The sequence below is a fragment of the Pteropus medius genome, unplaced genomic scaffold (genome assembly GCF_902729225.1).
Source record: "Pteropus medius unplaced genomic scaffold, Ma_sr-lr_union100, whole genome shotgun sequence".
NCBI classification, from domain to species: Eukaryota; Metazoa; Chordata; class Mammalia; order Chiroptera; family Pteropodidae; genus Pteropus; species Pteropus medius.
The window spans coordinates 1283563-1304034 of NW_024344433.1; the positions used below are offsets into that span (position 1 = coordinate 1283563).

Genomic DNA, 20472 nt, shown 5'->3' on the forward strand with positions numbered 1-20472 from the left:
GGTGCTGGGTTACGAGGGCCTGAGCCAAGTGTGTGCTCTCAGTGGAGCAGAGAGGGGCCACGCATGACAGGCTATCCCACCCGTTTAGCCCAAGTCTCTAGACCTGCCTTTTAAAACGAGAGGGACATTCATGTAACTGACTTGGCCGTGCTTGTCTTTTAGACCCTGGTCAGAGGGTGCTGGTGTGCCCCTAAGACTCGGCCTCTAGCTACTGCAGTGTTCAGCTGTAGCTGAGCTTTGCAAAGCACCAGGGCCTGGCTCCTGCCCTCGGATGGGGTGTGGAGTGCAGCTTGGCCATGGGCATTCTAAAACCTCCCCGGTGATTCTGGTAAACACCTGGGCCGAGAACCCCTGGGCCCCTGGGCAAGGCTGTGGGCTGTGGGTGTGCGGAGAGCTGGGCTGCCTTCCGTTGTCTCCTCTGCCGCCCAACCCCGCCCCGCCCCACTGCTTCATCCCCCTGGAGAGGCCGGCCATGTGCTGTTCTGGAGCGAGGTCATGCTCTCCTTCGCTTAACAGTTCCCGAACTTGGCTGCATGTCAGAACCACTTGGGAAATTTTAAAATTTCCCAAAACCCAAGCCACACCCCGACTAATTAACAGCAGGCACTGGGGTGGGATGCAGGTGGCAGTCATTTCTGAAGCTACTTCTAAAGTGATTCCAGAAGGTGTGGACAAGTCTGAGACCCACTGCATCTGGTTCTCAGGTGAGTCCTTGGTCCAGAATAGACCATGCACAGGTCCCCATACACCTCTCCCCCAGCCAGGTCCCTTAGATACCTGACCGCTATCTGACAGGTGCTGTGTGCAGACTGTTTCTTTTCTTTCTTTTTTTTTTAATGAGCTCTTTGTTGTTGTTATTGTATTTTAGAGCAGTTTTAGGCTTACAGAAAAGTTTATGGGAAAGTACTGAGAGTTCCCATGTGCCCCACCCCCACCCTCCCTCTGTTAATTTGTAAATTTAAATCTCAATAGTGACATCTCGAGTTAGTATGGTGTCTCCGTTAAGTTTGACAGGCTATTAATGAAACATTATTAACTGAAGTCTGTTGTTTAAATTAAGTTTCACTCTTTATGTTGTGTATTCTATGGATTTTAATAAAGATTTGATGACATCTCTCCAGTCTCAGACAGGACAGTTTCACCTCTCCATCCATTCTCCTTCCACCCCAATGCCTGCAACCGCCCATCTTTTCCTGTCTCTGTGGCTTCGCCTTTTATAGGCTGCCATGCAATTGGAATCTTATAGTAAATAGCCTTCTCAGAGGCTTCTTCCATTTAGTGATATGGACTGGAGTTTTTTCCATGTCTTTTCATGGCCCAATAGCTTATTTCTTTCTATTAATCGATAGTATTCCATTGTCTGGGTGAACCACAGTATGTTTATCCATCACCCACTGAAGGACATCTTGGTTGCTCTCAAGTTTTGACAATTATGAATAAAGTTGCTATAAATATTCATGTGCAGCTTTTCATGTGGGCATAAGTTTTCACCTCCTTTGGTTAAATACCAAGGAGCACAATTGCTGGATCGTATGGTAAGAGTATGTTTAATTTTGTAGGAAACCACCAGACTGCCTTTCAAAGTGGCTGTACAATTTTGTATTCCCACCAGCAATGAGAGTTTCTTTTGTTCCATGTCCTTGCCATCATTTGATGTCTTATGTTTCATTTTGTTCCAGAGATCAGAAATATTCCAAAAGTCTCAGGTTCAGAAATCCAAAATGAGAGAGAACCTGATAGGCCACATGTTGGGGGACATCGCCGAGAAGCTCTTTAATTGAGTCTAAATCCACGTCAAATTCTTGCTTCCTAAATTTGGGAGGGTGGTTTACAATTGCCTTTCTAAGTCACACTGAGGGGGTCCTGCGTCCTTAACCACAGCCGAAGCATGCACACTGAGGTGGCAAAAGAGGAATTGCTTTCCTGGAGTCGAGACGTGATAGCTGGCCCTCTCCTAGCCATCCCTCCCTGTGTGGTGGCCTTGGGAAGGAGAGGCACATGCTGAGAATGGCAGAGCAGAAGGCAGGTACCCAGGACCCTACAGCTCAGTCAGGGCCCTGCACCAGGGTGGCCCGCCCACCTCTGGACTTTTTTTAATCAAAGAGAATTAAAACCTAGCTTGTTTAAACCCCGGTGGGTTTTTTTTTTGTTTGTTTTTGGTCTTTTTGTTATTTGTACCTGAACTTGACTCTAGCAGATACGAATGGTTCAGTGGTTTGGCACAACACAGGTCTGTCCTACACACCAGGAATGCTCGACCGTATTAGGTGACACCAGGTAGTAGTGTGAGTTGCAGAGGGCAGAAGAGAGGGGAGGTGGCTTGGGGATAGCACCACCTATCCTGTACACATTCTCAGTCCCATGAGCAGACGGACCAGGGGCTAACAGAGGCTGTGTGTGTGCGCACAGGGGTGTGTACAGTGTGTGTGTGGTGGGTGGGTATATGGGAGTGTGTGGAGTGAGTGCAGCCTGGGTTACACAAGGCAGGCAGGGAGGTCGTGGGTGCCCCAAAGGGAGGACCTGTGCTCAGGGGGAGTGGGGAGAAAAGGGAAAATGGAGAGGCCGGCAGGCGGGTTGCACAGTGGAAAAGGAACAAAAAGAAGGATCCAAAAGATTGTGAGCAGAGCAGGTCTGGAGAAGGATCTGGTGGGCATGAGAGGACACGGACAGTGAGTGAGTCAGAGCTCGTGGAGGACCTCAGCTTGCTTCCTTCAGAGCCAGTGCTCCCATTAAGGCTGATGGGACAGGGCACCCTTGGCACACACTGCAGTGCCCGTGAAGTGTGTGCGTTTTACAGTGCGGACTTGATGGGATTTTGTCTTTTCACCACAGAAAGGGTCACCTCCCCATGAGACCAGCCACTGCCTTTGTCCTTTGTCCTTGCCCCAGCTCACAAGGTGGCTGAACACCACTTTGGGCCTTGCACCTGCCGCAGCCCCCTGGGCTCCCTGCTGGACCTAAGCAAGGAATCGCACCCCAGGCCTAAGTCCCTGCAGGCTCTTTATTCTGTCTGTGATATTGCCCTTGTCACCCCGGCCACCTTTCTCCCATGCCATTATACCATCTGGCATCATTTGTGTATTTATTTGTCATGTGCGTTGTTCGTTTCCTCACAGACTGTCAGCCTGTCGGCTCCGAAGACTTCTCTCTCCCTTCCTCCCTCTCTCTGCTTAAGATCTGGCTCAGTCTGATGGATTGGTGGCTTGCTTTCCTTCAGGAAACAGCGCCCCCGCCCCCGCCACCGCCTTTAAGGCCGATGCCCGAAGCCTTCCCCCTAGGAGTCCTAGGGATGTGTGTGGTTTTCCCATTCTGTGCAGGTCTCTCCAGGAGAAAGTGGTGTGACATGTAGTAACAGCTTCTCCTAAGGCACAGATGGAAAAGTCACTTGTATTTTCAGCCTGATGCCTTTCTTCCCTTGCCATCCTTCGAAGCATCACTTCCATCCCCAGAGAGCCACTGAAAGGGACGCTTCCAGACTCTCAGCCTCTGCGCAGAGCCCAGATGCGAGGGCTTTTGGCACTGGCAGAAAAGGCGCAGGCCCCATTCCCCTGGGGAATCACCTCAAATGACTGTGTTGTGGGCGTGGAGAATCTAAGGGAGATAGAACTGGCAGCTGCGTGCCTGAGTTTTCTTCTGTGTCAGCTCTCCAGAAAACCCTCACAAGGGACAGACAGCGCTCAGGAAAAGCTGAGCATGTGGCCTACTTATAGGCAGCGTTAATTACGGGTTCTCGGGCGTCTGTCGTCACTTAACCAGCTTCCGGGGCTGTCAATGGGGACTGATTTATCCCGAAGCATCTGGGGCCCCTTTCTCTGAAACTGCTTCTGACACATCAGCCCAGGTCCAGCTGTGCTGTGGAGTAAATACTGGGTAGAAGCAGGAATGGGGACAAGGCCAGGCCCCAAGCTTGAGGCTGGTGGGGTCAGCACTGCTGGTGTCAGGGTAGTTTAAAGCAGCAGATGCACCTGCGTGGGCCACAGTGGGGACGGTGAGGGAGCCCACCACCCCTGGCAGGATGTTTTGGCCCAGCTGGGCCTCCTGGGACCTGGCTCTGGCTTGATTTTCTTTCCATATGTGTCTTCCCCTCCCTGAAAAGGTTGGCCACCCACACATGCGTGCGCGTACTTGGTAAACCTCTCTCCAAGGGCCCCGGTAAACCTCTCTCTGTCTCTGTCTCTGTCTCTGTCTCTGTCTCTGTCTCTGTCTCTGTCTCTGTCTCTGTCTCTCTCTCTCAATGGTGTTGCATTGTGTTTTGCGGACTTCATGCTCCCCAGCTCATTTGTGAGGCAGACAAGGGTATCATTACCGTTCTCTTACTTGTTAAGTTGCCTGAGAGAAAAAAAAAGAAACAGGAAAGTTTTTCTTCCTCCAAGTGTCTAATTACTGGTTGGGTGAGCCCTGACCCATATACATTTCCAAAGAGAGAGACACTCGATGCCTGAGAAATGTCCTTGAATGGGACTCAGAGACCCTCCACCTGCCACTCCATCCACGGGCCACTGGCCCTGCAGCAGGACAGGACTATGGCCAAAACTTCACAATGCCCTTAGGCTGCTTGATTTGTTGCCTTGGTCTCTGGACATGCCTTTCTGCATTTGTCATTCCTCTCCCTTCATGGGGCGTATGCTTCCTTTCCTGTTGCCTGTGCCGTGTTCCTTGCCCCTCTTTGCTCATTCCCCATCCTCTGAGCAGGCTCTGACCCTCTCACCTGCCTTGGTTTTTACGTGGACCCACCCTTGTCTTGTTTACTTGCCTGCCTGGCTTCTCTCTGAGGCCCCTGAGGTCCAGTCTCTTCCAGGTCACGTTTTATCCTTAGCACCCAGCCTGGTTCCTGCACACATGGAGTGCAGTGAGGTTGGCCCTTAGGAGAGAGCCCCGCCATCCAGAACCACGGAGGCTTGAGCATGTGACACTAACGCACCCCAGCCCAGCGTCCAGGTTCTTGATTCCGACGCCTTGTTCATGGGCAGATTCAGCATTTGCATTCTGGGACCATCAGCTTATCTTGTGACTCATTTTCAGTTTCCCTCCTAGCTGTGCACTACTTGGTCAGGCTTAAGATTTTCTCCATTCATTCATTCATTCATTCATTCAGCTTCCTCCACATACCAGCCACTTCTTGGGCACTGGGTGTGTAGGGATGAACAACACAGACTCATCCTCACATTCTAACGTGGAGAGATGGACCAGAAGCAAGCCAGTCGGTAAATGAGATGGAGGGGTGGTGACGGGTGCAGACATGCTCTTGCCTTGAGTGCCAGGCGTGCAGGGGTCGCGTGCAGAGAGCATGTGGGGCGGGAGAGGACGTTGCAGCATTTCATCTTTGGGAAACACACTATGCTACAGCATTTTTATTTTTCTGCTCTCTTGCTTCTGAAAATGTCCTTCAGTTGTCTGACGGAGCAAAGGCCCTAAGTATGTAAGGCTTCTCTCTGTTGATGTGATCGGATTATTGAGTACGTTTTGTAAACTGGTCAAGAGAGGGTGGTGCTCTCAGCTTGAGCTTGCTAAGACACCTTCCAGGCTGTGTGTCCCTGGCGGAGATGGAGGGCCTGGGAACACCCAGCGTCACAGCAAGGGTCACGGCAAGTCAGCAGTGGACTCCAAGCCAGCCTCAGCCCTCGTAGCAGAGAGCCTGGGACACTGAGATATCTTCTGAGTCTTGCAGTCCTGAGGCCTCCAGCTGAGGGCTCATCATCTGACTTGGCTCCGAGTAGCTCAGCGCCCTGATGGTTGCCAAGGCTCCCTGGGCCTTGGCACAACAAGGTGGCCGCAGCTTGAAGACCAGAGAATGAACATCCCAGTTCCCAAAGTTCCAGTGAGTGTCTGAAAACCACTGGGTGCTTCATTTCTGCAGATGACACCTCCAGTGCCACAGAATGCAGAAATTGGTCTCCTGGGCCAGGGTCACTCCTGGCCCACCAGTGGGAGCAGTGTGCCCTGTCCTCCCCTGCCCACTCCAACCCTGGCCCCTTTGACCTGACAGATGGAGACACGCACCTGTGGTACCCCTCGCTGCCGGAGGTCATGGAGGCGCTTCACAGACTGGGCGCCCACAACACCACCCTGTGCCCGCTGGGGTACTCTCAGCATAGCGGGAGGTGAGTCCGTCCCCTTGTTTTTGTCCTCATGTCTTCTCTCCTCCGTTCACCAGTTACTGAACTCAGTTCACACCCATCAAAGTATGTACCTTAAGTGGGGGCAGGCTTTTCCGTACCATTATAGGTCAGTACAGAGGTTAAAAACAAAACAAAATATTACAAAGAATCTCAGCATACATTCACGCTGGGAAATATTAAAGTATTTCCTAGTCTATAAATATAACACACCTCGTTGTTTGTTGTCCACAGCTGTCGATTTCATTGTTGCTTGTGGGACAGCCTTTAGCTCAATGAGCAACTATACGTTAGAAAAAGGAAGATTTCCTCTGATAATCAATCAGATTATGTAAAATGTGTGCATTTTTTTAAGTTAAAAAAAAAAGTTACTGAACTCAGCTGTAGCCTACCCAGTGAAACCCAGAGCCTGACAAGTTTACAAGACAACCCCCACGTGTAACCGAATGTGAGTGTGCGAACTGCCTTGCTCCCAGCTTCGGGGATGGGAAGAACCAGGCACGACACTGTCTTGCTACTTTGATTGACAGTTCTTCCCGCTCCTGCCTGGGTCAGGGCCCTCACTTCCCCTCCTCTTCTAAAATGTGTCCCTGTCTCTTCGGTCCATCTGCAAGCCCCCTCTCTGTCTGGCTCACACCTGACATCAGCTCATTGCCAGTGGGGCACAGTTGTGCATGTGATATCCATGATGCTCTATTCCATTTTGTGGGGGCCCCTTTTGTGCACTGGGCTGGGAGGGGGGGTGAGGGTGGGGACAGGGATGCTAATTTGCATGCTCCTGATCCCTGCCCTCTAGAAACAGAGCCACACAGTCCATCAGTGATGATGACAGTCGGGTAGATGGTGACAGGATCTGGGCTGTAAAAGCATTAACGTGTTGTAGGTTTGTTCTGCCGGTTATAGCACATCCACACTTTTCTTGAGAATTCTTTGAGAAGCTGGTTTGAGGTAGAAAAGTGTTTAGAACCCTGGACAGGCTGTTACCCGGGAGCCCCCTTGGCTCAGAAGGTGCCAGGCCCCTTCCCCTGCTGTGGTGGATCAGTGTCCTTTGCAGGGAAGGCCTACGCTTCTTCGGAACCTGTTCCACAACTGTTTAGTAATTGTCTGCGAAACCTATGTACTGGCCCTGCTGTAAACACCCACGTATGTGCCAGCCTGCAGTGCCCCCACCCCCTTATTCCATATCTGGTGTAACAAGTCACATGCCTCTTTCCCAACACGAAGCTGTGATCACTCCACCATCGAAGTCGACTCAGGAAAGGATCACACCCAGAAAACAGATGCACATCAGAAGTGGGGTAGGAGCACCGTGGGGTTCAGAAGAGGCACTTCTAACTGTCCTGATGAGCTCTTGGTGTCCATTTGCAAAGCAGGAGGTAGCACTGGAAACTGATAACCACCCAGTTCACTCTGCAAAGAGCCATGCCCCTCCCTCTCTTCTCTGTGGCTTCCTGCCCCTTACGCTTCAGGTTGAACCCCCCATTCCTGGAGGCCACAGAGGGCAGGTGGGCATCAGATCTGTGGCCCTTTCAATGCATCATCTCAGATACGTGGGACGCAGACCCCGCCATGTAGCCTTCCAGCAGGAGGCAGGAAGGGCCACACTGTCCTTGGGCCATGCCCAGAGCCCTACTGAGCTGCCTTGTGACAGCCCTGCCTGGTTCCTTGGGCTCCGCACCATAGGCTGGCTTAGAGGATTGAGAACTGGCCCCCGGGAGCCGGCCTATGGCAGCTCCGTCAGAGCAGGCTGGGACCACCTGCCAAGCCCCTAGGACTGAATGAGTTTTTCTGCCAAGACACAGCCTCCTTGGGAGAAGCAGGCAGACAGGTCCTGGATACCCCGTGACCTCTGCAGGTTGGCCAAGATGCTCCCATGTGTATCTTGGGTGGCTGGCTGGCTGCTGTGCTTAGGGAAGCTCTAGAAGTCAAGGAGTGGGAAGATGCCACCTCCGACATCTTTAGGAAGCACAGAGAAGGTTCTGGCATCTCCTCTACTGTGGGCGTGGCTCTTGCACAGATACATGGGCCACCAGAGCCACTGCAGTGCGGCTGCTTCCCCCACCACCCTCCTCACCTTGCTCCTGGCCAGGCTAAGAGGCTCGTCCCAAGGCAGCTGGGGCCGCGTCAGGCACATCTCCACTGTGGGGATGTTCCATCTAGGGTTCCCCTGGCAGAGCACATGCCCTGTGTCCTATAGGCACCCACAGAGCCTCATGCTGGCCCAGGCTGAGAACAAGGGCTGAGCGGTCTGTGCGCGGGCCCTTGGCTTGGCTGTTATTCCTGTTGCTGTGAGTTCAAGTCTTCACTGTCCATTTCCGGTCTCAGTTTCCTTAACACCCATCAGCATCTCATGGAGAGCTGCAAGACTTCCTCTCAGCAAGGACCAGGCGGTGGGCTAATGTCTGCCTGTTGCAGAGTAGCGCTTCTACAACCGGGGTGGGAAAAGCAGAAGCGAGGACCGGGGGTGAACACTGAGTGGGCTCCAGTGTCCTCCGTGCCACATGCTGCACAGTCTCACCTGGGGAGAGAGAGAAGGTGCTCATGTGGCCACGGCTGGACTTCCAAGGCCATTCCTGATTACAAGGCCATCCAGGGAGCCTGGACAGATACATAAGACTGGCCACTACAAACCAGCAAGCCTCTGTTATTGCCCAGTGCCAGAGGCCTTCTTTCACTTGGTCCTCTGAGAGGGCAGCCCCATGCAGAAGCCAGAAAGTAAGTAAATGACAGTTAATCCATTGAAAGGGCATCCTGTCTGCAACTGGCCCCCTTGGCATGATGTCATTCGATCCAGGTAAAATTTGCCTCCCTCCCCTTCCACAAGCTAAGCATCCATTCCTCGGCTGCCTTTGGAGCCGAATCACTGGCCTGGTTCCGGATCACTGGTCTGGTTCGGCTGGTGGTGCAGACCTGGGGACGGCACCCTGCTGGCAGCCTGCATGTGGGGCTTCTGCCTTTGTGCAGGCACCTGCACAGTGGCTCTTGGTTGTAGTGATGGCAGTGCCCACACACTTCCCTTATGTTTCCCAGCTGAGTACATCAGACAACTGTGCAAATAGTAACTTATTTTTTTCAATCCTTGGGAAAAACAAATATGAAAACGGAGGTAGAGGTCAGTGATGTGCTCTCTTAAGATTCCTCGGTGCGTGTAGAACAGTGTTATTGTGACCCAAACTCCAGCTCCTGGGTGCTGCCCATAGCCTGTGAGCCCTAACCCAGCCAGCCAGGGGCAGGAGGGGGACATCACAGATGCAGCCACTTTGCTCATGGTAGAGCCATCAGCTGGCTCTAAACCCGCTGAGTGCAGGAGGGTAGCAGGGTCATCAGGCTTCGAACCCCTGTCCTCTGTGGCCTCTTGCTACAAGCAGTAGTGGAGGCCTGGGGATCATAGATGCAGCCGGTCAAGCACCTGGCCCCTGAGAAAGGCAGGAGATGGAGGACCCTGTTATATTACCTGCTGTTCCCCAGGAGAGGCAGCACAGGGACACGCGGGAGCACACCCTGGGTGGCTGTCTGCCCTCTCCACTTGAGGCTGCTATTCCCTTCCAAGGATGGGAGAGCTCTGTCACAGCCACACTTTCCCTTCCCAGCTCGAAGCAGAAATCACCAGCTGGTATTTTCCACACTCTACCTCCCTCTGGCAGCTCCAAACTGTTTGCAAGCCCAGGGCTCTCCAGCAGAGTCCCGAAGCCAACTCTGTCCCCCACCCCTTTGGGAAATCTGAAAGCAGCCCCACTGTGCTTGCCTGCCCCATCCTCACTGATACAGCCCCACAAGTGCCCGGATGTGAACACCAGCCTTACCCATTCCCTGGCCCTAGTAAATGCTAGTCTAGAAGAACGACTGAGCCCAGTGCTAGCCTCCCGCCCCAACTCCATTTGTTGGCACCAGCTTTCCGAATTCCTGGACACAATTCCCTCCAAGAAGCAGCACCAGTGCCAGGAATTAAAGAACAGAGACCTTTCACCAGAGAGGCCGGGTCACGGTGCTCTTCCCATTAGCAGCTTTGATTGTTGGCAGTGTCGTCGTCATCTATACCTTTGCTTAATGAGAGCCCACTGCTGGCGGGACGCCGCACTAGTCAACAGAGCAAAGTGGATGAGCCAGCAAAGGGAGCCTTGTCATAAACTTACCTCACTTATTTGAAGTCAACAGTACACATCCGGCCAGAGAGGGGACCATTAAGTGAGGGCGTCCCACTCAGCCCTTCATCCAGTGAGCGTGTGTCTGGGAAGCTTGTGCAAAGGGCGATGCGAACCTGCTGTCTCCCTCTGTAAGCATTGTGCCACCCTGAGGGTGACTCCTATCTTCTTTTAAATCAGTGGTCCCCATCCTTTTTGGCACCAGGGACCAGGGCTCCTATGAGAATCTAATGCCTGAGGATCTGAGGTGGAGCCGAGGCAGTGATGCTAGCGCTGGGGAGTGGCTGAAAATACAGATGAAGCTTCTCTGGCTTACTTGCCACTCACCTCCTGCTGTATGCCCCAGTTTCCTAGACCGCTGTTTTAGATGGCCCTGGCCTCTGACGACTTCTGGGCTCAACCGGATCTGCGCCCTCCCTTGGAGAACACTGGCTGTGCTGCGCTCGTCCATAGAAGCATGTGGTGTGCCACCTTTGAGGGGTTTTCGAGGATCATTTTTACTCTGATTCTCACCTAACTTGCTGACTTCGGACGCTACAGCATAGTGTGCTTTTCGGAGCAGGCAGAGTCACCACACCTGGACGGACAGAGAAGTCTTTTGAGGAAGACTCTTTTGGGGGCAGTGATCTCCTGGCTTCCAAGTCCCAGAATACTAAAGCTAGAGACCTGACCAGAATGGTAGCAGGCTGGCCTCTGTGGCCAAAAACGATCAGCAGATGCAGTACAGTGTTACTTCCAAGGTTAGGTGCGAGAGACTGGGGCTACTGTCCCTGCATTCTCCTCTCGGGTCACTCACTTTAAGGGAAGCAGGCTGAGGAGCCCTATGGAGAGGCCCTATGATCACGTGAGTGAATTTAGGAGCAGTGCCTCCTGCCCAGCCAAACCTGAGGTGACAACAGCTCCATTCCCCAGTGTTTTGGCGGCAACCTCCTGAGACCCTCAGTCACAACCACCCAGCTGAGCAGCTCCCAACCCTCAGAAACTGCACAAAATAGTAAGGTTGTTTGTAAGCTTCTGTGTTTAGGGTAATTTGTTATGAAGCGGTAGAGACCGGCACTCGGGACAGCAGTGTCTCTGGCCAAGTGTATCGTCTCATCCCTGGGGCCTTGTGTGCCCCCTTCTCGCTTCAGTTCTCCCCTGGTGCCCACTCCCCCTTTTCTTTCCCTGCGTTTCGTCTTGCCTTAGCATGCCTAAAGGTGAAGCTAGCCTGAGTGAGCAGCAGGACGCCCCCCAGGAGACGGCCCTGGCCATCAGCCTGAGCTACATCTATAAGGTGAGTCTTCCTGCGGTCCCTACTCAGTCCAGACCGATTCAGCAGATGGGTCCTGTGAGTGCGTGCTATCGAGCACTACAGTGTGCTCATCCCACCGCAGGCACCGTGTGGGCTCTCAGCACTGATGCTGCCAGATAATCACTCATCCTCTCCACAGGGGTGAATGTATCTGCCACCAGAGAACCCCACAGGGGTGGGGCGGTGGGGGGCGGTGCGGAGTCCAGCCTCACTGCTTGTTTACCTCAGCTCTCACCTAGCACCATCAGGGGCTCACAGTGTCCACCCCTCCCACCACATCATCTCCCAGAGGTGGTGCTGCCCTAGCTCTCTGCTCCCCAGTTCCTCACGCTGTGCGCCCTGGCGCAGCCGAGGGCCTACAGCGACTGGAGCCTCTTGGACTTGATTCGGCTGCTGTGCCATGCCAGCCTGGACGTGGGGCTGCGCCTGCTGCCCAAGACTGACCTCCAGCAGCTCCTACCCCTGCTCCTCGAGAATATCCAGGAGTGGCCAGGACAGGTACCAGAGCCCCTGGCCACGCCTGCCGCCTCCATAAGGTCCCAGTCTCCCCTAGCATGCCCAAGATGGGGACGGCACTGCTCAGAGGGCATCAGAACGCCTGGGAACACCCCCTCCTGCCCCTGGACTCCCGAGTGGGCTGGTGAGGAGGTCAGGGTGGGAGATGGCCCCTCCTGCATGCATCCATCCTGGCGCCTGCTGTTCCTGCAGCTCCAGCAGCTATGCCTCACCCTGAGCTGGGTGTCAGATCACCACCACAACCTGCTGGCACTCGTGCAGCTCTTCCTGGACGTGACTCCCCGGAGCAGGTGGGTGCTCCTTCACCTCTGCCTGCTCCCTTGGACACTCCCTGTGACGAGTAGGGTGTGGGGATCCAGAATCCTCCCCGTCAGTCCCAACAAACCTCCCACTCCCGCTGTGCTGCCATCTCTAAAACCCAGGAGAAAGAACTAAAAATACAACTCACTAACGAGTTCATTACAAAGGAAAAAAGTCTAATTTGCTTACTATGGTTTTATTAGCAAAACAATTGTCTTGCACAATTAGTTTCTGACTGTGGCGTCCCTGCCCTCCTTTCTTTGCCTCACCCTCCCCAGCTTTTGTGGCTGGTTCCTTCTCAGCATTCAGACCTCAGCTGCATTGTGTCCCCTGCTCCCTACCCCCACCCCACCCACCTTGCAGACTCTCAGTTCATCATTCTGTTTTATTTTCTGCACAGCATTGATCTCTGCCTGAAATGATCTCACTGTTTGTTTCCTTGTTCATGGCCACCTCTCCTACAGGAGAGCATGTCCCTTACCTGTGCCACTTGCCGTATCGTCTGAGAATGAGCCCCCCTCCCACTCTTCCAACCCTGGCCTTCTCAGGCACCTCCCAGTTACTCTCCATGGAGCAGCTGGGGGTTTTATTCAGCTTCACATCCCCAGGGCCCATCCAGTGCGATCATCCTGTGGTGGAGGCTCAGTCTGTTTCCTGTGAATCTGGTGGCAAGAGAGGCCTGTTCACAGTCCTGACAGAGTTCTTGCTCTGTATTTGAAAAAACTGGGCTACACGCACATATACCTGTACAGATGTGCGTGGGCACACGCGGTGGACCTCATGCGTTTTCACAGCTGTGTCGTATTCCCTGGTGTATTTGTAATCAGTCCCCTAATTCTGGATGTTCACTAAGTGACTGTCGGTGTATATGAACTTTGCACATTTATATAAATGTTTCTATAGGATAAATTCCTTGAAGTGAAATTGCAGTTCTAGTATGTACGTTTAAAATGGGGCCTTCAAGAAGAAGGTGTGCCAATTAATAATACCACCAAACAGGCATGAAAATACCTGTTTCTTCACATTGTCATTAATACTGTGTGTTCTCAGTTTTGTTTTTAAGTTTTTGTCAATCTGGTAAGTGAAAAATGCCATTCCAGGGTTCTAATTTTCATTTCCCTGACTGGCAGTGAAACTGAGAATCTTCTCATATGGTTATTGGCCTTTGATGTTTCTTGCCCATGTTTCTTTCTATCTGGCAATTTATCTTCTTATATTGATTTATATATTGCTTATTATGTATGTCTCAGACACTGTGTTTTCTCCTAAGGCTGTATATTGTCCTTTTTAAACCTTCGTGTATGATTATCTTTCAGTGAACTGAATTTTTTAAAAATTTTTTTTAAATAAATTTTTTATTTTAGAATAGATTTAAATTTCCAGAAAAGTTGGTTGCATAGCAGAGTTGATTGTAACAGAATCTTTCTACCCTGAATAGGAAGGCCAGCCTCACCTCCAGGACCCTTATAAATACTGTGTTCTATTTCCTTTCAGTATTTCTAGAGTTCTGTCTCTGCCAGCTCTTAACCCCATCTGGAATCTCTATTTTTTGTAGGTGTGAGACAGGGACCTAACTTGATTTTTTTTCCACCCACGAAGAGCCAGTGGACCCAACACCATTTTTTCGTTTTTTTTCGGTTTTAATAATCTGTTCTTTCCTAACATATTACCTTCATTGTATCCTAAATTTACGGTGGCATTCATCCACTAGCAGCATGAAGCTGTTGTTCCAGGAATCAGTGCTTTTGCAGGGTCCCTTTGTAGCTCAGGATCTTTGGTCAGTGCCTCCTAAATGCCAGGAGTGAATGAAACGAGCAGCCTCGCCTCGCTTTCAGACAGGCACAGTAGGACAATACCTCCTGCCAAGGGCTGTGCTAGGAAAGAGGCTTCACCACCAACATGCGTGGGATTTATTCGTTTATCTAGACATCTTATTATATTTCTTTCTCTAAACAGATAAAGTATTCAAATAGAACAGAGTTCAAAAGGCACCAAGGAGTATGTATTGAAAATGTGCCCCCCGGCCTGTCACCATCTGTGCTTGCGTGCATGTGCCCCTGCCCTTCCTTCACTTCAAGGTGTGTTTTGGCAGTCACTACAGACTGGGTCAGGAGACCTTCGTGTCCTGTTTATAGCCACATTGTACTGGCCGTAGTCTTTAGCTGGTTCCCTGCTCCCTGTGGTGCAATGTTGGAGGCACTTGCTGGTGGCCTTGTTCTGCCCTTGCTGATGGCTGCCCCACTGGGCCCAGTGCCCAGACCGACCCCAGGAAGGAGGGCGTATTGTTGCACGAAGGGCTTTTTTAGTCTGCCGGCTGGCTAAGCACCAGGCAGGGACTTCCACCAACATTTGTGTGACACTCGCTACCCCCCCACCTTCCACCCCCTGCCACCTTGTTGACCAAGACTCTTGGATGCACCATAGAGCGAAGTCGAAGTTGAGCTTAACCGTGAAAAATTAAAGTAAATACTAAAGAAAAGCACTGGAAGGGGGGAAGTCCTTGGAGGAAAGTCAATTTGGGGACTGTGTCCTCTCTAGGGCAGCTCTGGCAGTTGCTGGGACAAGCTTGTGCCATCCCACTTGTGTCCAGGCCCAGTACATGTCCCCAGCAGACCTCTGTTAGGAGAAAGGCGATCTGAAGGCTGCTCTCGCTCCCCTGAGGGTGGACAGATGTCCCCAGGTTCCCTCAGAGTAGAGGGAGGGTGACATCGTCTGCCTGGTCAGATGAAGGAGCAGACCAAGGCTTCCTAAATAGTCACAAACCACCCAGTGACGATGGAGAGTTCTTTGTCCCTGTGGGCAACATGTGAAGAAACAGGCTGGCTCCCCCTCCGTTGACAGTCTGTGTGTCCCCACCATCCCTCTAGACGGCTGCATGACCAGATTGAGCCAATGACTTTAAAATGTACTGACCCTCCAACAATTTAACCTAGAGGAATAGCAAGGGTTTATTGACCATGGCAGTTAGCGTAGCGACATGCATACTAGTGACGAACCGGAACTGGCCTCACGACCACCACAGGTCACGTCGTGCCTGCTGTCCAGAGGCCCCAGTGCCCTCCCGGCACAGTTCCTTCTGTCTGAAGCTGCCAGATTCTGACCACTGAGGGAGAGTGGCTGTCACATAGAAGTCAGGCCCTGGGGAGAACAGCCCCAAAGACATTGGGTCATTGTGTGCTGGAGACTGGAGCAGTGGCACTTGCCGGAGCGCCACCACTTTCTCCAAGGCTCCCTGTTCCCTCCGTGTCCCACACTGCCAGGAGGAACCTCCCACCTCTCCTCCCACATTCAAGACCCCAAGTCCTGCCTCTTCCAGAACTTACCTTCTGCATCATTCCTTCTCATTTCTAGACATTGAGCTTTTTATCCTCTGCCAGCTCTTTCTCCTCAGCAGATCAGTGTACTTGTATGTCCCCTAGCTGAGAACAATTCTGTCTCTACCCATGACCTTTCCTTCCTCCTGCTCCCTCTTGCTTATTGCTGAACCCTGGACACGTGCCAGGCTCTTTAGAGGTCAGTGCTGTAGGGAGTTCTCACCTGAGAAGACAGTCATTAAGAACATTCTAGAAGGAGGCAGCCAGGGTCCAAAAAACCTTCAGGGTTTTAGAGGGGTTCAGAATCAAGATGAAGGCCATGTCTATGAGTGAAGGGACCATGGCCGGAGCTGGGAGGCAGACAGCAAAGGAGAAGTGGGTCACGATGAAGCCAGGAGTATAGGAGTAGTGCTGAAGAGCATCTGCTCACTCTTAGGGGTGGCTGTGGGAAGGTGGTAGGAGCCAAGGAGACACACCACATCTGGCACCAACCACTCCGTCTTAGCTGCTCTGTCACCAGTGGCCAAATGGCCTTTCCTTGTGAGCAGGCATATCCATCTCCTCCTTGGCTTCGTGGGGCTGCTCTCCTGCTCTCCCCCTCCTCTGGCCCCTCCTCAGTCACCATCACCCATTGTCCTTCCTCCACTTGAGCTTGCTGTGCCTCAGGTTCTGTCCCAGGCCGTCTTCTCCATCCCTGGTGCAGTCTCAGGGCACCTTCCAGGCCAGGAGCTGCCAGCCCGCCCCAGGAGTTGCCTCTGTGGAAGACTGTCACCTGCCCTGAAATTGGGCTCCTTCCGTGGGAGCAGCCCAGGGCCAGCAGCTATAAAGGCCTCACTCCAGACACCTCTGAAGGACCTCGCCAGCCCACAGCTTGCAGGATCAACTTTGCTATGACTGCATCGCAGCCTGGCTTTCCCCTCAGCCCAAACCTGCTTCCTTCGTTCCCTGACGCGTGAGCCGGAGTGCACACTATTCCTCCCGCCACGAGCCCGCTGCATGCTCAGCTCCATTTCAGAGCCCACTTCTTGGAGAACTCAACCTGATATGCCATCTGATCCACATCATGGCTTCAACTCCAACTGCACGCTGGGGGCAGTGCCCGTGGCCACACTTTGCTGCTCAGCCTCAGATCTGTGTGGGCAGGTATTTCCTGTTCGGCGTGTGCAAAACAAGTCACCACCTTCCAAGGAGGGTCACCTCCCTGTTTCCTATTGCCCCATGGTGGCATCTGCTGCCTGAAGCCTAGGAGTCTGTGGGCACTTTCTGTCCTTTCAGGCTTTCCTGGCTTCCACAGTAGTCATCTGTCTTTGTCGTCCCACTGTGGCTGCCATGGTTCCAGCTCTTACTACTGCTCCCTGGATTTCTGAATCAGAGCCCTCTCTTTCCAGGCCTCTCTCACCTGACACCCCCCCCACACACACACACACATACACACTGTCCTGCAGTGTGACCTTCCTTCTAATGCACATGTGGCCCTGTCACTCCTGTTCTTAAAATCCCTCAGGCTTCTGTCCTCAGGATGATGCTCAAATAACCTATCCTGATGTCCGAGGGCCTTTGTTCCTCCTTCTCAGTCCTACCTTCCCTCTGCCCCCCATGTCCTGCAGGCTCCCCTGCTCCAGCCACAGCCTAACACTTTGCAGTCACCAAAAACACGATCAGCATTTGTCTTTGAGCTTTTCGGCATGTGTTCCCTCTTGCTGGAGAAGCCTCTTCCCCTCTTCACCTCCTCTCTGCTTGGGTAAGGTTTCTTTACCCCTGAGATGAGGCTCAGAGCAAGGCGGCCCCTCTCCTGAGAAACCTCCTGCCACCGGCCCTGGTTGCTGGTACCCTTTGCGGACTCCTTGGGCTGGAGCATGACTTTGCTCTCTGGTCCTTGGGGCCTGGCGCCAGAGAGGGGCTTGGTGAGCAGGCTTATGGAGCAGTTGCTTCTGGAGGGCAGAGTTCAAAACACATACACAGAGAGATGATTTGTTAGTAACAGACTCCACAAAGAAAGATGGCTCGGGCTGGCTAGGAGATCCTGCAATAAAACTTGGACTGTGGATTGCAAATGAACCGGTGAGGGAAAAAATGGGAAGTAGCTAAAGGCTGCATGCAGGGCTGCGGTCCGAGCTCCTGCATGATCTCAGATTTTGAAAGATAAATGAAAGGTGGAAGGAAGGGTTCAAAAGCAATGCAAGTAGTCAGCACAGACCAGTGATAATAATACCCTGGGGAAAAGTAAGAGTCATTGGAGGGGTTTCTGCGCAGTGCTTTTGGGGCTGACAATGAGATGTTAACACCAATGGAGAAAGACCAACACCACAGAATTCCTTTTTTGCTTCTGCTTTCTTTGTTGAGGAGCATAACATTTCACCTGGACCAAAAGCTTGACTGAAGGGACTTGAAGCATGAGATAGTGGCGGAGACTATGTGACAGCATCTGGCTGTGTGGAAAGAGTCTAAGACCCCGCGCCCCAGTGGAAGGACACCCTCGTCAGTACTGGAAGGAGAGCAGATGGGGTTCCCTGAGGATTCCTAAGGACAAATCATACACGACCAGCCTCATTTCCTTTCCTAACAGTGCTCTGGAGAAGACCTAGGTGTTTGCAAGGCCTTGCGTAGAGACTGGTGTCGCATCCTATAGACAGCATAAGGAAGCGTGGGTCGAGTAATTTAGGACTAGACAGGCTCATTATCTAAAGTGCTGCAGCCATCAGAGTCCACCTGGGGACAGGCCCTGCAGCCATCCAGAGTTCTGTCTTCACCAATATGTTGGCCAGAGCAGACTCAGGGTCTTGGATGAGGCCATCAGTGGAACAAAGGTCGGATTCACCCATGACATGAATGCATCTGACAGCAAACTGAAGGTCCCAGATCTTGACAGACCATAATGACAGGCTGAGTGAAAGGGAGACTCAGACTCACAATAAAGAGCAGGATCCTGGAAATGGAATTTGACAGCATGACATGGGAGATGTTGGGCTCAATCCTAGCTGTGCGGCATGGCAGGCTTGCCATGAAAATGAGCAGTAGACTCAGCTCTGAGCACCTCCCCTGTCAGAATTGAGGATCCAACCCAGAATGGCAAAAAGAGTCGGAAAGATAGAAAAGTGTGTCTGGTGCGCCTGGAGAAGGGGCAGCTGTGAGAAACACGGCAACTTTAAGCATGTGGAGGAATAGGTGAAGATGAGGTGACTTTTAAGGCGTTTTCTGAGCCTAAGGTTTTATGGATTTTATCGTAATCGCCCAAAAAAAGAAATAGGGAAAGAGGGAGGGAGGATGGAAGGTGGGTTGTGATTGTCCATGTAAGCTTTATTTGCTAAATGGTAGTAAACTTTTTGTTTAGTTACAATATGTGTGCAGGAAAGGACACGGCAGAGGCAGACACGCAGTGCACTTTGCAAAGGAGGCTGTCTGTGTCATTTCCAGGGCATTATGGGAGAGAGACCTACTCCCCAGAAGTCCCCTCAGGCCCCTCTGAAAAGAAAACCCTGTCCCATCTGCAAAGAAAACCCTGTCCCGTCTTCCACCGCACAAATTGGTTCTGTCCGTTTTCGAACATGTGCAGCACCATTTGTGTTGCTGTGTGGTGGTTCGCTGAGTGGGTCTGTGGCTGTCTGTGCCTTGCCGTCTCTTCCTGTCCCTACTGCGTATGCCCACACTTGCAGATATCCCTGCCTGCATATGGATGACCTGCCAGCCTCACCTCTAGCCCAGGTCCTGGTTCTTTCCACCTGGGCAGCATGTGCTCATGGGCAGGTTGTATTTTATCATAATACGCTGCGCAAAGGGCTGAGGGTTGGTGGCGTGAGGGCGGCAGTGACCATGAGAGGCAGCCTGGGTAGCTCCAGGGAAGCAGACACCCCGAGGCAGGGTGTTGGGCAGCGTTTCTACAGCGGAACAGGCCACTGTTGTTGCTTCCTGAGCCGCCCTAGAGACATGGAAAAGGCAGCTCATGCCTTTGGCCAGATGCCTGATGGCCTTTTAGGGCAGTTCAGCCTTGGCAGGGCCTGGTTCCCCTCTGAAGGAGTGAAGATGAAGTGGTACCAGAGGGAGCCACACTGACCCGTAGGGGTGTCCTGACAGTCTCTGCAGGGTGTTGGCTGGGCTGCCCCTCACAGGAGCTAGAGGAAGTACTGGAAGCCGGGAAGCACGGTGCCCCTGCATTCCACTTCGGGCCTCTGCTGGGGATTTGGAAAAGTCATTTCCAAATTTCCCAGTGCCTTGGGCTCCTCTGAGTGTTAATCCAGTGTCCTGGTCTTACAGAGGCCCAAGAGGATGGCGGGGCAGGGCTGAAGCAGAGGGCTGGCCTGCTGCACAGTCCAGTAAGCTGAAGCCTTGCCTTATATGACAGTGGCTGGGATGGCTCCAGTGGCTTTTGCATCCTCCTTTGTCTGCCTGGTTTGAGTTCCAGGAGGCCTTGCCAGGTGGGGTTGGGTAGTTTTGGGGGAGAGGGGGAGCCCAGGCCAACCTTAGCTGGGCAGCCTACTGCAGTCTGGGTGGTGTTGAGGGTGAGTCTCTGCTTTTCCTCCTCTAGAGTAAGTTCTCAGTCTAAAATTAAAAAGTGGTCCCCTCTCCCTGTGCCCCAGTGGGAACTGAGAGTGCAGGGGACTGTGTTTAAAAGGCAGGGAGAACCATTAGGATGAAAGGCAGTGGGCAGGTGGGGGCAGCCAGGGGGAGCCCCACCCTCAGAGGTGAGTTTCTTTTCATCCATGCATCCCCCCCTCCCCTCAGTGCTTTTTCTGGTGTTTTTCTTCATTTCTGGACATGAGCCCCATCCTGACCCACCTGGCCTGCCTCAGCCTTTC

The 20472-nt window shown here is 52.5% G+C and overlaps 1 protein-coding gene across 1 annotated transcript in view; it reads left to right on the top strand.

Annotated features, from left to right (window-relative positions):
* Positions 1 to 621: 621 nt before the first annotated feature.
* The window catches only part of FAM178B (family with sequence similarity 178 member B), a 47047-nt gene continuing 27196 nt past the window's right edge, over positions 622 to 20472 (top strand). Inside the window, exons 1-5 of the mRNA XM_039872506.1 lie at positions 622 to 704; positions 5987 to 6101; positions 11444 to 11531; positions 11871 to 12047; positions 12258 to 12355. Of these exons, the coding sequence (XP_039728440.1) occupies positions 6028 to 6101; positions 11444 to 11531; positions 11871 to 12047; positions 12258 to 12355 (437 nt within the window). The 5' untranslated portion in view covers positions 622 to 704; positions 5987 to 6027. The remainder of the gene's footprint in view (positions 705 to 5986; positions 6102 to 11443; positions 11532 to 11870; positions 12048 to 12257; positions 12356 to 20472) is intronic.